At 37.6% G+C, this 17598-nt stretch overlaps 2 protein-coding genes across 2 annotated transcripts in view; one reads left to right on the forward strand and one right to left on the reverse strand.

Moving 5' to 3' along the window:
• Window positions 1-17598, forward strand: part of LOC139129383 (uncharacterized) — a 118036-nt gene that overhangs the window by 72320 nt on the left and 28118 nt on the right. The window lies entirely within an intron of this gene.
• On the reverse strand, window positions 3400-11015 carry LOC139130265 (acetylcholinesterase-like). The gene is made up of 8 exons (XM_070696018.1): window positions 10643-11015; window positions 9839-9995; window positions 9227-9304; window positions 8557-8675; window positions 7856-8029; window positions 4818-5446; window positions 4162-4349; window positions 3400-3470 (listed from the first exon to the last, which is right to left on the reverse strand). Exons 1-8 carry the CDS (start codon window positions 10991-10993, stop codon window positions 3400-3402), a joined length of 1767 nt encoding a protein of 588 aa, XP_070552119.1. The 5' UTR covers window positions 10994-11015.

Here is a 17598-nt window from a genome sequence, read left to right on the forward strand (position 1 = left end):
GATAGCAAGGAAAACAATGATAGGGCCGTGGGCCAAGGTGGCTTAAACATGCCAAATCTAAATTTAATGAAAAAACAACAAAGAATCATATGGATACAACGTTTTATCAACCCAGAGATTTCACACCCATGGAAGCTTTTCATAGAAAAGAAATTGGAAGACTTGGGAGGAAATCTCTTATTTAAATGTAACTTTAACACACATAGGCTACCGGTGCGGTTTACAGATTTTGTCACAGAATGTCTTGATGCTTGGTCCGAGGAAACTGCTACGCAAAATGAAGAAAAAAATCAGATTGTGTGGAACAACAAAAATATACTCTTAGGGGGTAAATCAGTCTATTTCAGAGAATTTGCTTCGAAGGAATTTGAGAATCTCTGATCTCTTCGATATGGACAAAGCAAAACCATGGCCAATAATTGAAGGGGCACATTTCTCCTTGTTACACAAACTTAAGTGGATCGGTCTAATCTCCGCCATTCCAGGCGATCTTAAACAAAAAGAAAATGGAGTAGACGATATTCACATTCTGATAAACGAGACACCAAATGTATTAGAGGGCCTATCAAGACACATTATTAAGAATGAATGACAAGCAGGATCTTTACCGCACCGGCGAGCCAAGTAAAACTGGAAGAAGTTTTGAATTCAGGTACTCTAGATTGGAAAAAAATGTATAAATTAATGCTGAAGATGACCATCGACAGCAAAATGAGGGAATTCCAATTTAAATTACTACATAATATTCTTTATACCAATGAAAAACTTCACAAACTAAATCCCAATAAATTTCCAACCCCTCTGTGTACATTCTGCATGAACGAAGTTGAAAGCTATGAACATTTATTTTATGCATGCTCATTTTCAGTGTCCCTTTGGAGGAATCTATTGCTTTATTGGGGAGACGCTCTAGAGTTGAGCTCACCACCAAGCAAACTCTGCTTGGTTATTTCAGATCCAAAAGAATCTCTGTTAGTTAACTTTATTAGTTTACTAGTGAGAAAACACACCTATTACTGTAAAATGAACGGTGTTAAGCAAGTTTTGCAGGATTGGTGTCTTTCATACGACGGATATATCAGATAGAGAACTTCATTGCAAAAAAGAATAACAAGATGACAGCGCACTTGGAAAAGTGGTCTCCTATATTATTATTTGTGCGATAATTGATGTATTTACAGAGAAAAACTAGTACACTAGCATAAAGAATTGTAACATTTTAAGGAAAATACCCAATAAAATTCTTTAAAAAAAAAAAAAAAAAAAAAAAAAGTACGCCTTTCATACAGTCAGAAGCTGTAATCGGTTTGTGTTTGCAGCAAACGAGTTATAAATTAGGCAATTAACAACTAATTAATAATAATTAATAATAACTAATTAATAATAATTAACACGACATATCCGCATCCCAACGATTATGTTTTTTTGTTTTGTTTTGTTTTGTTTTGTTTTATAGCTTTGTCAATACCAGTGACTTTTGTCATGGGAACGCAAGTTAGAATTGCTGAGTATTTGTAAATCAGTATCATAGTTAATTAGATTTATATAGTGAGATACTATCCCACTAGGTTGAGCCAATAAGCTCGCGCAGCTATGTAATTTTTAAAAAGTGACAGTTAACTGTTCGTAGTAGATGGACTTTGAATAAAGATGTATTTAAGACATTTCTCTTCGTCACACGTTTTCATAGCCTCGTAGCCAACATGTGGCACGCTCAGCGCTGCAGCGTACTGGGGCGATGACCCTTGACACACGACGGCTGCGCGCTTGCACGGCTGAAGCTATCGATTTGTGTGGTATGTTTTTGCCAAAACGAAAATATATGGATGCTTTTTGAGTTATTATTCACCTGGAAAATGAAAGACTTCCATTTTGCTGGTACTTTTTGATATTTTTTCTAACCAACTTATGGGCTGCCCGGATTCTTCACCATAAATAACAGTTCACCTATTACACCCATTGGAAAATAGCCAGCTACAGGATGTTGAGATACATTCAAAGAGTATTCTGTACAAGTCTGTAGTATTAAGTTGGGGGATGTCTTGTGTACAGATGTTACATGCTTTCACGTGTTTTCCTTTTATACGTGTATTTGTGAGAGTGGTTGTTGCATACATTGGTTATTTGCATTTATATGATATAACCACTCCTCCCCCTGTACATGTAGATACCATGCTTCATCATCTCGCAGACTGCTACGTGAAAATCATTATTATTCTACTGTATTATTGATGCCTTCTATAAGTAAACAAGAGGAGACAAGTGAAAGACAAGTTAATTATTAAATGATAGCAAATATTGCCATATGTAAAGGCGGATATCAACGTTACATATCAGTGTCGATGGATGTTCGACCAGTGCCTCTTCTGCCGATGGATGTTTGAAGAACACTATGTAAAACATGGATTTTAGGCGACTCGGAAAGATTCGACATACTTTTTGCCGATGCTAGCAATGTTCAGAGACTTTGACCGGGCACTTTGTGTACTGTGTTCAATTGATGTAAAATTACTGCTTGCAATTATTTCTATTATGAATTCAATTTTAGGACTCAAAGTTCCTCTCGACTTTCTGTATTACTATTCTATTTTCAATTTTACAACTCGATTTTTTTGTCACTAAAAGCATTCCACTTCGCTTTTTACTACTCGATCTGCTAAACTCATACAATTCGCAGTTTCACGATTTAACATTATTATTCACAGCAGTATTCTTCATTTTATTTTCTTTAACACTCCAAGCTCAAAATTGACAATTTCACAACATAATATTTGATATGCAGCTGTGAAACACTGGAATTCCCTGTCTGGCTATCTCAAACAGTTGTCAAGTAGACAAGTTTTCATCCTCCATCACACCTAAGCTTGTAATGAATAAGTATTAGTATAGTCAGGGGCCATGAACTCGACTAGTCCTAGTCGACTATTTCCATGGTCCCCACCAGATTTTACAATACTGCAATGTTCCTTCTTTCTTCTTTTGACTTTGTAAAATTTCAGTATCACACCTTTTCCTTTCATTTTTATTGTATATATTGTGAAGCATCTGGTCAAACAAAGCATTCAATCGATTGCAAAAATGTTGTTATTATACAACTAATCTAACGATTATGCCAATTAAACATTATAAATTATGTCATTGCGATATTGAAACAATGAATTGACGAGAAATGATGAGGTCTTCATCGAAGCAAAATATATCACGTAAATTTATGAATATCTCTATAGGGCACAGGTTCAGTGATAGTGAAAACATTAATCCACAATATTTAGTTTGTTGCTGAATTCCCTGGCTATGCAATGAGAATATCACTAAACGTTTAAATTGGGAGTCTCTAAATTCCTAATGGTAAACAGGGCGGCTGCATCTAGTGTGGTGCTTGATTTCAACCATCTTTATCTAGGGACGATTTCCTTCCGCTGTGTATTTCTTAGTTTCATCATCTCTGGCTGAACAAACAATATCAGTGTCTGCAAAATTGAATAAAACAAACGTTAGTCTTTGATACTTTGTCTCGTCTCACTTAGTTTTAACTGCTTGCACTCAAAATTATTTTTCCTACGACCTTCTGTTCGTGCGGATGTATATAGTTTCAAAAAACTTTATGACATATGTGCATGAGTACCAAGTTAATAAATAAATAAATATGTAAATAAACAATAAAAATTGTAAATGAATATATCAAGGCACAAACCAAGTCAATATTAACTTCACATCCTGGATTACTGGCGTTGAAATTGACACCTCACTATTCTTTCATCCCTACTGCTATCACTTAGTTTGGCAAATTATCTGTTTGCTTTAAAAGAGAAACACCTTTTGATTACAACTCTCGTTGTCCGGTGATGCCACCGTCCATATTGCAAAGATTTAGATCGTTTACAGAAATGTGGCCTGTGCCAAATTCAATTACATTTGATAATGTGTTAACGCCACACGTCCCCGAATGTGCATTATGCCTTGTCCAATAACTCTTCTATTCTCAGTGTATTTCTCAATACCCCCATACCTTAAAGTATACATCTCACATAGGAAGACAGTTCAATACTTCTTTTATCATAGTTAAAACGCTACCATTGTATCTAGTATTGTTGGCTTTGACCTTCGAGTTCATTTAAACATATCATATCAATGAATAACTGCTTGTCAATGTCAACAGACCTGTGTGTTTCAATAGCTTGGGAATGAAGTCATTCCACATAGCACATTCTCTGGCCTTCAAACCATATTTGGTGTTCATCTCCAGTGACAATTCCTTGTACGCTAATCCGGGTACTTTAAACAGAGGCCAAGCTTCTGGCTTATCCTCTTCAGATACCTCGGCGTCATCGCAGCACTGGTTTGGATTGCTAAGTAATATATACATACGATACGTTTAGACATAAAATAATATCATGCTAAGCATGAAAAAGTAACAGTGATACTAGTAAAGTCGTAGCAATACCATATCTTGACGTCCAAATATCTACCTTTGGATAGGAACGCTTCCTCGTGTGTTGGTGTGTACGTACATTACACGTCATATGAGATGACTACCATGTGTTTGTAAATTTTCATACATGTCCGTGTTATGCCCTTCATGTTTTTGTATTGGGCAAGCTTACTGAACATGTCAAGTGTGACCTATGTACATTTCTAAAGAAATTAGGTGTGGGGAAAATGTGGCTGCTTCAAGCTGCAATGTTCGCACCGTTACTGATTTATCAACATTTTCCGCGGAGTTCAAAATTCTAGACACTTTTGAGATTATGATGGATAAAACTCATTTGGTCAGTAGCCATTTTGAGGAATAAAGTGGTTCATCATCGGATTCTTACCCTGTCTTGGCAAAATTTGTCCAATATTTCATGACTTTCAGAGACATCTCTACATCCTCCGGTGGCATTGTCCAGTCCTCCCAGAAAGAGAAATGCCATCCAAACAACAATGGTAAATCTTCAGCGTGGGCTGCCCTCATCCACTTCAGCCGCCATATTGACCTAGCAGGTACGTGGGTCATGATGTAGAGGTACACGTTTGCACCAGCCTGTGAATACGAACGCGCCGATACATCCGCGGGACAAGTGAAGCCGTGGTCGGTACCCATCTGAAAGAAGGCGTCTAAGTAGTCAGCCTCGTCGTTGTCTGCTTCTTCCCAGTTGACATACATGAGTTTGACAGCATCAAGAACAGCTGGGTTGTTCCTCAAAGGACCAGGCAGGAACATGGGATAAGCGATTTCGTAGACACTTCTATTCATCGATACTGTAGTCTCGTTCAATGCACTAGGCCGAACCGTAAGCAAGTACACGGATCCTTCATCGGCCATGCTTCCAATCATGATGTCCAAATTTCTTTTCTTAAGCATTTTCTCACGAAGAAAGTCTACGGGGTCAACCGTCACCAGGGTGCCGTCAACGACTGGAGGGAACGGAGTGCCATAACCAATAAACTGTGCTAGCAAACCCTGTGACACGAAGACATACGTGCGATCCTTAATGAGATTTTTCGGAGTTCAGATTTTAAATGAATTGAAACTTTCTACACTTAAATCAAGGCATCCTTCACGGTCAGCATTGACATATTGTAGATTAATGATGCTCCGTTAGAAAATCAAATATGAAGAAAGTACACCTTCTTTATACTTCTATTTATGTCTTGAAGTAAACTAACGAGTTTGAAAGGGAAGTTTGCCTTATCATATATGTTTCTATGCTACGAAAAAGCGACTGAAAGTACATTCGTTGTACAATCTACATGAAAGCAAGACTCTGGACGTCACTGCGCTCTTTTTGTAATGCGCTCCTTGGCAATTAAGGTAGGAAGGCCTTGGAAACATATTTATTCTGACTGTTATTTCCGGTAGGCTGCATGTATGGACCCATTTTAAAAGAAGAAGACTTACTGATACTTAAACTTTCTAGTTTATTTTGAAAATATAGTATACGAAGTCGTATTTTTCTATAAACCATAGGGAAAATGATGGCCAATATGCATGTGGAAAATAGGTAAGTTTTAGGTATTTAAATCAATAGCAAATGTTTTCCTGCGTCTTCTGATTTTAATTTTCATCATTAAAAATAATAATTCTGTCACTTTTCTGTTGAGGAAGCTTGGGCAAATATTTTAAATTTTTAGTTTTGAGGCACCCACTATCTTGAGTAGTTTTACTATGCGGCATTCTTTACTTATGGTTAATTATTAACTAATAGTCAAGAGAGAAAAATATTCCTTTTCCGCATCAGAAGTGAAATCGGGTAACTTACGCAATACGTACTCATGCGCATGTTTATGTATCACAGGGCTCGAAATTAGCGGTAGTCCCGCGTCCATAGACTACCAACTTTTCCCTGGGGCTACCAAATTCCACGACATCGTAGCCCACTCGGACTACCAAAGCTTGGGACATGAAATACTTGGCGTGCAATGTCCGTCACTTTCGGAAAAACTTAATACAGTCAACATGCAGTTTCATTTGTTTGAAGCAATTATCCTTTCATCTGTGAAGAGTTTTTTTTTCTGATGACTATTACAATTTTCACAGCTATGTTGTTATTTTCACAAGATGCATCTGGCGTTTGATACTAGAATGTTGGGTTGCTTTTCCGTGTGCAGTCTTTGCATGCCAGTTCACACTATGCTGTTGATCGGCAGCATACAAGACGTACTTGGGTCAAGTTTTGGGGTTTTGATGCTAAAATTTCACAAAACTGTCGCTTCTATATCAACAGATTGTGTGATCAGTTTGATTTGAAATAGTAATATAAAACACTGTGTCAGTTTGCCTTGGCTGAGTTTCTTTGTCTTTTATCTATGGCAAGGCATGCCAGTTCATAAAGATCATGAGAATTCTTTTTCTTTTCTCAAGCTACAATATCTTGGATGTGTAAGCCGATTTTGAAAGTGATAGAAAGTGTTAAAATGTACATAAATTAGCTTAAATTAAGCTTTCGTGACACATTACATGGGGTTTCTCGCGTTGAAGCCCCTAGTTTTACAGCTATTTTGTGTTGCTGAACCGGGGCTTACACTCGGACGAGTAAAGTAACCCTAAACTAAAATATTCATGGACTACCAGCCACTGTCACTGGGCTACCAACTTCAGAAAATGGTAGCTCAAGTGGACTACCAAGGTAAAAAGTTAATTTCGAGCCCTGTATCATATATGGCAGGTAATTAATGGTAGGTAATGTCAGTAAACTATTGATATCAATTTATCGACGTAATATCTTGTAAGTCCGTTCATATCGACTGTACAAGCCATGGCTTATTAAAAGGAAAAACACGGACCTGTTGAAGTAGCTGGCTCATTTAATCGAGTATTACTCTTCCGTTTGAAAACACAACAACAGCATAAATCACTTCAGGATTTAGTAATTTCAAAGGCGGATTAGAATTTTTATCTGAAGAGGTTATTGTAAAGTGTTTCGATGACAAATGCAATGATGCCGACTAAGATCAGGAGAGACATTACGTGTGGAGCTGATGAGTCAGTTGATATATCTGTAATTTGTAATATGCGTGGTAAAGTACGTACTACATGTATTATATTGACATACTGTGAGAAATATAACGTGTACATTGACTTTTACATGTTATTATTTTGGGTAAATAAACAGCCATCTATATCTAGTATGTATTCAGCCGGTAAACCTTGTTTCTTTTCTGATACAGGAAAGTAATACTTTTCTCTTTTGGCTAAATCATTTGCAATGCGCGGGGTAATAAAAGCTCACATAAATGTGACGGAATACCCCGGATTATACTGTAAATAAATCTAAAGTGTCTTGAATCATAGACTTTCGAGAAAAACGTTTTTTCTCGAGAGTCTATGCTTGAATTGAATTCAGCTGTTCACTTAATGATATTGCCTTACCAATGTGGGATCAGTCGCATTTCTGAAGTCTTCAGCTGGCACGGTTCGTAAACACTGTACTAATTCTTCGGAGGTTTCTCTATCGCATCCGAGCAGCTTACCCAGACCGTGAGCCATCTTGTGGTGGAAATCTCCAGCTTTTCCGTGGAACCCAACAAATGTAGACGTGGCACTCTGAATAATAAAATCGTGAAACAAATGAAATATCATAGTGTCTACACTACATTATATATAGGTTATTGTGGACAGACAAACAGTCAGTTTTTTGTAGCATGTATGGATGTCCATACGTCTGGATAGACGGCTGCATCCTCAGATGCAAGTAGAGTACTTTGTGTCGTATCTATAATGCTATTCTTGTCATAATAACCCTTGTGCCCACACAAAATAGAGCACATGTTCTGTATGGGGTATGTACATGTTGTACGTCAGCAGTCTTTTGAAACATTGTTAATAATAAGCTATAAGGATTATTGTCTTCTGTAACATTTTGAAGAAATAGATTCATCTTACATTTGGCTTTGGATTATGAAAAATTGTGTCACAATGTCAACCTAGCCATCATATAGCATCATGTCGAAAATAAATGAAACCTATATGGTATGCTACAATACGAAAATTGAAAGTATAACCACTTGTATCGTACGCCATAGAAGTGCCATGCAACGTTTTGACTTTGCATATTGTGCGTTCTATCTTACCTGCATAATAATTCTTTGGAAGAGACCCTCTGTCAGTGGTGACATAATCAAGTACTCAGAGCTGATGGAGCCAGCACTTTCACCAAGTAAAGTCACTTTACTTGGATCGCCTCCAAAAGCTTTTGAAGAGATAATCAAATATCGTATGATCTGCTTTTGCTGATGATGAACATTTGTGAGATCCCCTACTGATCTGAGGTGTTTCATGCTAATAATTATGGAAAACAATTGTATGATAGATGATGTATGCAAAAAGGTACCCTTTTGCTACGACTTTCTAAACATAAAGTGATTTCCCACGATGATGATGATGATGATGATGATGATGATGATGATGATGATGATGATGATGATGATGATGATGGTGGTGGTGGTGGTGGTGGTGGTGGTGATGATGACGGTGACGATGGCCTAGCTCCCCTTTCACCAAACACCACTTCCAAAACGTCCACCAAGAGCCCCACCAACACAGGCACTATTGCTTCCACATCAAGGCAAAGTGTTAGCCGCAGGAGCAAAATCTTTGTCAACAGTATCTGTAGCATTTACAAATGTGCAGCTATTGTCATCGTGGTGCTGCCTACCGTTTTGTACTCGAGCCCTCCATAAAATCTGTACGTGATTAAATCTTCAGATTTCAGCTGAGTGAAAGTCTCTCTAGTTTCCCTACCTTCGATGTTTTCTTGCACCCACTGTAATGCTGCGATCTGATCGTAAAATGCATAGTTGCCAGCGGCATTATCATCACCTGCGTCGGTATGAAATCAAAACAAAAATTATTATAAAAGTATATTCATAAACACAAAATGAACACTTCTCTGTTTTATGCAATACTTCCCCCGTTCATTTCTATACTCCCCTTCCTTTATGATGTCTGATGATCTCATTTTGCGAATTAAGTTTTCACTTTCCTGACAACAGCTTTGTACAAAGTTATTTTGTGATTACCTTGAATTTTATTTGGCAGGTATGGGCCCTAATGATGTTTGGAATCAGATTCGGTCACATCATATTGCAAAACAAGGTATTACTGAATTCGGGGGACAGTTCCAGTTTGGGTCATAAACACTATTTTACGTATTACCCATACAGGTTTCACTTAGGTTTCATTCATTTGTTATTTTGTTAACCCTGTTTGTTCTGTTTACAATTGCTAAGTCAAAACTTTAACATGATTGGAACTAATTTGGGATAATTGGACAGTGATCTGATGTCGGTTTAATCTGCAAATGTAAGCTCATCTATATTTTACTATTTTCGTTTTCTTTGTATCATCACTTACCTGTAGTAAAAAACCCGAAGGGACCAAGTCTATAATTTATGCATACTACTATGACGTCACCGATGGCAGCCAAAGCTGTGCCATCGTAATGATATGTCCCAGAACCGACTATGAAGACGCCTCCATGAAGAAATAACATTACAGGTAATTTCGCTGACTGTAATAAATTGGAGGCATTCAATAATGTGTTGGTTGCGTATTAACAAACAAACAAACAGAGATACACCTATACACAGATACATACATGGATACATGGTATACATAGATAAAACATAGATATACGCATACATACATACATACATATATACATACATACATACATACATACATACATACATACATACATACATACATACATACATACATACATACATACATACATACATACATACATACATACATACATACATACATACATACATACATACATACATACATACATACATACATACATACATACATACAATATATACATACATACAAATGGATGACACTTCAACAAATGAATAAATTGATAAAATAAAATAAAATATGAATTGACCAACGGGAAATAAAAAAACCCCGCTTGTTGCGGTTCTGGTACAACCCTTCGTCAACACTGAAACACCACACGCTGTTTTGAGGGCCAAAACAAGAGCGTGAATTACAACCAATCACGAAACAGAAAGATCAAACGCATTAGATTGAACTTAATACTGGCTGGTGCTCTAGACAGACACTAACTCGGTATAGCCGATGTTTCTTATTGTTTAACCCGTATTTCTTAACTACCATAGGAACCAGAGGGTTATGCTCTATCCTTACCGTCAACTGAGGGGCGTACACGTTCAGAAACAAACAATCTTCATCCTGTTGCCCGTTAACTGGAAATAAAGGGTGTGCAGGTTGGATGCAAATTGATCTAAAGTATGTGGCATCATACACACCGTCCCAGGCAGCTTTGGCTTTTGTAGGTCGAAATCTCAGGTCACCGATCGGTGGCTCGGCGTAGGGGATCCCTTTGAACACATGCACTGTGCGTCTGACGTCGACATCTTTATGTGAGAATTCCACAGCCTTGCCGACTAGCTTTCCTTGCGATATCTCTACAATCGGGTCACCAGCAGTTACCGAAGCGATGAACGCTAAACTCAAGGTGATTGTAAAGTAGATCATGCTGGGGAGTGAGCAGCCGAGTTCCAGACAGGACTGGACAATGATTGACCTATGACTTGCTCACGTACACCGTGTCGCTGTACACGATAAATACATTGGCTTGTTGAGGTCAAAATGTGGAACAGTGATAAATTGCAAGATTGTACTAGTCTTGTGTCAGAGAAGCCAAACTAAAGTAGGTCAGCAATAAGCTTTAATCACTTTAGGGCATGGGAGTACTTATCTCGAAATCGAAAGACTGTCCTTAACTTTCAGTATTCCCTTCCGAAGGCAAGAGTAAATATCAGGGGTCACCATGTAAAATATATACGATCTTTACCAACAGTTGGAATTTTAATATGGCGGCCAAACCTGTGTTAACTCTGTTGGAAAAATGTTAAGAAAAAATGATGAAAACGTTAACGACTGAACCAAGCTTCAGAATAAGCCCTCACAAGGTGCAGATAAAAAGGTTGTGTAAAAGTTTGAGAAAACACATATTTTGGATATTTGTGATGTATCTTTGACATCATTGTGAATCTGTGCTATTGTCTAATCCGTGTGTCGTTTGAATAATGCTCCCACAATAGTAACACGAAACGTCATCTAATTCTGAACATTTATGACGTCACATGTTGACATGCTGTGATATGCGTGTCGGTTTTCTTTATGAAACATGTTAATATCTTGTGAGTCATTTCTGACTGTTATTTAAAAAAATATTTACACGTGAATTTCGGTCAAGTTGTAAAGCATAGGTTACACGTTAAATTGAAATGTCATGAAAAACAAACTTCAATGTTCGAAGCAAGTTTTGCCGTGAACTTGTAAAAACGGATGAGGTCAAAGATTGAAACCTGGTATCTGGAGGTGTGATGCTACTAATCGGCCCTCTATCCTATCACGCTATGGATCATTTTATGACGTCCCTACAACTAAGATATTTGAACATACTTAGGGAACATACAGCAGGCTATCGGACCAGAGACAACCATGACGTGAGAGAGAGAGAGAGAGAGAGAGAGAGAGAGAGAGAGAGAGAGAGAGAGAGAGAGAGAGAGAGAGAGAGAGAGAGAGAGAGAGAGAGGGGTTAATACAGCGTCCAGTCTCTTAACAAAGGTTTCACTTTTGTAACAGACAGTAGCAATTTTTTCATTGCATTTCTTTTTCTGTACAGCCTTAAGCGTGCACTTCACAAATGAAATCAATGTTGGTCCAGTATAAAGTCTATAGAGAGAGCGATTGCCGTATCTTCTACTGATCGACGGGTCATCCGATGAAACATATGATTTTAGGATGATTGTGCTTTCAAACCTATTGAAGACAGTTTTTGTTTGTTTGTTGTTTGTTTTCCACACTACAAAGCACGAAACAAGAAGTATGTATCGCAGGAAAGAAACAAATACTATGATTTCTATAAGTTTTTCCCCAAAAATTAAATAGCAAGAGTGCATCTGTTGATTAAGATGCCAAAATATTACTTTCTTATTACAGAAAGAAGAAAGAAAAGAAAAATTACAAATCTTGGACGAAGACGATAAATTTCACATGACACGTGCCTTTGATATACCTTTTATTATATTGATTTATAAGTTATAAAATGAATAAATATAAGTTAACTCGATACACATACAGCCTAGGGGTGAAATTTGAGCCAGGGAGTAGGTAATGATTAGGAAATCAAGCAGGCGATAAGGAAAATGTATTGTTATGGTGAAGAACATTCCAACTGATTCAAATCAGGTAATTCTAGAAAGTGCACACTATTTTGAAATTGCACACTGTTTTGTTTGTTTGATTGTTTTTTTTTCTCACCGTGCCAATTTTCATTCATCGTCAGGTCCGCATGGCTTGGTTAGGTAGGCGTAGCATGGTCTACGTAACCCACCTGTGCATGAACGCTCAAGATTAATTCTTAAACATCTCGATACAAGCTTTGAATCGTGGGAACCAATCAAAGCCACTTTCAATTTTCGAGATAGAATTAAATAAATAAGGCCATTGAATCTACCTTATTTGACCCGTTTTGCATGTCCGAGTCGCCCTGTGAAGCCAGAAATGTGTCTACAGTTTATCTAGTGTATGATAGTAGTTAATTGGGCCCCGGGAATACTCAAACGCCTTTGTCGGGTGATTTTCTCTTGGGCCACAGACAATTCTTTGTTTGCTTGGACTAAGGTGGCAGACCCTCAGTCATTACATTCTGAACGTAGAGCGCGTACGTCAGAGGACATTTATGTGACATTCCCGTTATGAATCTAAAGTCATCAGTTAAAACATGGCGGTTCCGAGATTATTATAATCAATATTATGCAGCAGATATTAAAATCTACGCAATCATTCAAAGTCCCAAAAGCTGCGAATTTTTATGCATTATTGTCATGATTTTTTTCAAAAGACAGTTTCTTCATGTAAATGTGCTAACTGAAGGGCGTGTATAAAAGTATCACTTCAAACGGGTGTCGTACTCGTAAATGGCGCCCTCACTGAAAAAGTACATATACAAATCATGATCATGCTTGTAACAAGCACGATGCCATTTACTTGAATGCATTACAAACGATAGCCAACATTTTGTTGTTGTAATGTCTATTTTATCTGTCATATGATTAGTTTTTGAAAATGGCTGGAAATCTAAAGTGACAGTTATAATGTTTGATTTGACATGCCACTTTCGACACTTATGACAGTGTTATACACTTTTTCAGTAGTCAATGGGTCTTATTTAAAGAAAAGTCTTGAAAAACTGAGTACATTTTGAGATCGGTTTTATCACACATTCGGGCTCTAACTGATTATTGACTGTGCATAATCGGGGTAAAAGTAAAATGACACGTCTGAATGAACTGATGTCATACTGATGCAGTAAGACACTTCTTTGCTTCACGTTTACAAATGTCATTGTGCTAATCGAGGTAGGTCGAGCTGCTTTGAAATTAAACGAATTGGTTTAAAACAACATCGACGCAGGGATATATTCTTAATAAGTAAGGTGCTTGCCAAAGTACTTAGATAACGAAATATACAATTTAAATTCAAGTTCACGAAAGAGTTGTCAGACGGAAATGTTTCTGAGAATCAAAGGAACATTACCTAAAGCATACTTCAGTGGACAATTCTACTGTACTGTTCCATACTTTAATTCATATTGATCCAGAAAATATAAACATTTTACATCTCTTATGCCCGGACAATGTTGAAAATCGACACACAACGCGTTGTTTACAATATATTATCATTTTCACAACTCAATTCTTGTCCGGGCTTAAATTCAGTTATCAAAAACAGTCTTGGACATTACTCACAATGAATAAAGTTGGAGACAAGTTTACTAGAAGGCAGTTTGATTTTCGGAGTAGTAAAAGAACATTACTCGCAATGATTAACTTGGGGGCGACAGTAGCAGTAAAATAAAAAGTTCTGTTATTTACAAACGCAAGAAAATATCTAAAAATTCATAGAAGTTTTAGCTCAAGTATGCCTGAAAAATTCAATAGAGCTAACATTATGTTGAAAAATAAAGTGAAGAATACTGCTTATTCTGAGTGATGAATACTAAAAGATCAATTTTTACATAAGTATGATTCATGCACAGATTTAATGATGTCCGCTGGCTAGGCCCAACTCCTCTAGGTAACACTTAATGACACTATTTAGACATTATATTTTCAAACGTTTTACAACAACAGACGGGAGGGTCTCCGCTCAAACCCCAGTCTGGTCTTTGCTTCAAAACTACCTGCTTATAAAACATGTGCCAGACGTCATTATGTTAAGAAACATTCATGTTTATAAACACATCATTTGTCTCAAAGCTGCCCTCGTGATCTTTTGCCATGGCCTGAAACAAATGGTTATTTATCAGGTAGTCATAGACAATAAGGGGCAAACTTGACATTTTGACACTAAACACGATTGGAACTAATTTGGGAGAATTGGATATTTTTATTTTCCAAATTTCTCAATGAATGTTGCAATACTACAAATTACTCATAAAAAGGCATGCATTGCGTAAAGAGAAAAACAGACAAGCTTACATTTGGAGATTAAATCGACATAAGTTCATTATCCAATTATCCCAAATTAGTTGTTCCAGTCGTGGTATTGTATAAGTAATCAACAAAATGACTTAAAATAATAATTACAGACATGTTACGTAAGAAGAAACCTCACAGTGGTGTCTACAGGGCCTTCAGTGTGTTTCAAAATCCATTTCCAAGGTATCAATGCATCCCACGGCTCGTAAAAAAATTGTTACAAAAATAAAAATTAAAACAATCGGGATATTTTTGTAATGGAAAATACAAGCTTAACATCTTGCTACTGTACAGTTAAACTTAAGTTTACCAAAAAATGTTATATGCATTGAAATAATGATTGGCTGTCTATTTTTGTAAAAGTTTTAAATGTGCAGTCATAATATCTTAAAATTGTTTGAAAGAAGATGTTCTTAATATAATCCTAAAAGCTGCGTAATTAACAAAATTTGCTTGTACTTATAAAACTGCGCAATAAACAACTTTCGGGAGACCAACAACTAGCACTTTTTGAAATTGGCGGTTTGCCTGTATCTGCGTCCTACTACGTGCTGCTTGTCTGGTTACGTCAGACGCTGTGACGAGCGAAGAATATTCGACGCGTTCATCCAAAGTTGGGCAGGCCGGGGCGTGATACGTAAAAAATTGCAAGAGTGCTTTCCTCCATAGCTTTATGCCGGCAAGTGAGTTTAGGTATATTATAATGACTAAAATATTTTACTCAGTTGATCCATGCATAGAAGGGAGTAAGTTTCCGTGATTAGGAAACAAATCTATAAAGATGCTTCTCAATTGCTCATATACATCGCTAGGCTTTTCCAGGATTTGATGTACAACATAGTATATTATGTTTGTCATTGCTACACCCTGTTCAAAATCACTTCGCCTCGCGCCATGTCGATAAAATCCTCGGACGTGAATACCAAGAAGGTCTCCGCTGTAGCTAAAGATAGGAGATCCCGAAGAGCCGTACGCCATATTTGTATGGTAGACCGTTCGCCTTGAATCGCAAGCTTGAATTACATCACTTGGAAGCATGGCCTGCAGTTTGAATATAGCCGGCAAGTTTTGTATTTCGTCAACTTGTCCAACACATCGCACGTCTATCTGCAAGTAGTCTCCGTTCGGATACCCCATAATACAAAATCTAGAGGACTGCGATGGGAATTTACTGATGAATGTACCAAGGGGTGGCGGTAACTTGTTTGGACTTGTGCCAACTTCAAAAATTGCAAAATCTAAATCTTTAAGCCCACTGGAAAACATGCACTCAATCTCGTTTCCCTCCAAATTCAACGAAACGTATTCTCGATTCTCGTAGCTTCCTTCACAATAATCAAAATAGATTTTAACCTGACTTAAGCCAAATCTACACTTCTCCTGATCTCTCTCTATCTGGTCCAGTACATGGAAATTTGTCATAACAAAATTACGCCCCATTCGAAAGACCGTAGCGTTCCTGAACCCGCTTTGAGGAGTAGGCCATCTAATGATGCCAACAGATCGCTGGTACTTGTTAAGGGTATCCATCAACATGCTCTCTTCTGTAGTGCTGTAACTTCTCTGTAATCTCTCGATTATCTTTGATTTCAGATTACTCGGTATTTCAGTACTTTTCATACACTCTCAAAGCAGTACATCTTCTTCATCGTCACCTTCCGATGGAATGCAAAGATTACAGGATTCCTGACTGTCTTTTTTCTGCAAGGGAAAATTGCGGTGATTACAGTAATCTACTATCATTACGTATAGGACATAACATCATCTCTCATCGTGTGTAGGACATTACATCATCCACAGCAGGTCGTATCATCAGACGTAAGAGAGAAAATTACTGATGTAGAGGGTTTAACACGAATGCTGATATATTGAAAACATTCAACGGGTACTCATTTTTGCAGACTGATCCCTGGTAATCTATGACAGCATGACATCTTCCATTTTTCCATGCCATGTTTCAGCATCTTCCATTTCCATGCCATGTGTCATCATCTTCCATGTTCCATGCCATATTTTAGCAGCTTCCATTCTCCATGCCATGTTTTATTATATTTCATTTTCCATGCCATGTTTCAGCATCTTCCATTTTCCATGCAATGTTTCACAATCTTCCATTTAGTAATTTCAATTTTGCTGGATAAAACATATTACGGAAGTAGAGAGCCGCGAAATCCTGGGTAGAAACTCAATAAACATAGTTATTATACATCTACCATCGAGAACAATAGAATTTAGCGTGCGCTAAAAAAGCCGTACGGAACCCGCGCCCGTTCCGTAACACGTACGGTTTCAAGGCGCCCCATTCCCTGCGGCTGTATCTGCGCGTTCACTGTAGAATGGTTTCAAGGGACCCCTTGGACGAGTGCCAGAACAAGTCTCGCGCGCGCTCTGTACGTACGTATGTGTGTAGTGCACACACTCCAAAACTTGCAGAAGCGCGTCCGAGGTAGCATTCCACACTGGCGCGATAAAATCGGAAGAAAAATTGTTGACATTGCACGAAAACGGTCACTACTCCGACATTTTGATGCCCCCATCTGGATGTAAGATGTATAATAATAAGGTTATTACGAAAATACCGCAAAGGAT

This window comes from Ptychodera flava, chromosome 3 (genome assembly GCF_041260155.1).
Source record: "Ptychodera flava strain L36383 chromosome 3, AS_Pfla_20210202, whole genome shotgun sequence".
NCBI classification, from domain to species: Eukaryota; Metazoa; Hemichordata; class Enteropneusta; family Ptychoderidae; genus Ptychodera; species Ptychodera flava.

Excerpts from the sequence above, each read along its gene's own strand:
- LOC139130265 (XM_070696018.1), bottom strand. The coding sequence starts at position 10,993 with ATGATCTACTTTACAATCACCTTGAGTTTAGCGTTCATCGCTTCGGTA. Across the intron at positions 9,996-10,642 it reads TGTACGCCCCTCAGTTGACG|TCAGCGAAATTACCTGTAAT; the intron begins GTAAGGATAGAG and ends AATTTATTACAG. Across the intron at positions 5,447-7,855 it reads ATGCGACTGATCCCACATTG|GGTTTGCTAGCACAGTTTAT; the intron begins GTAAGGCAATAT and ends TTCGTGTCACAG.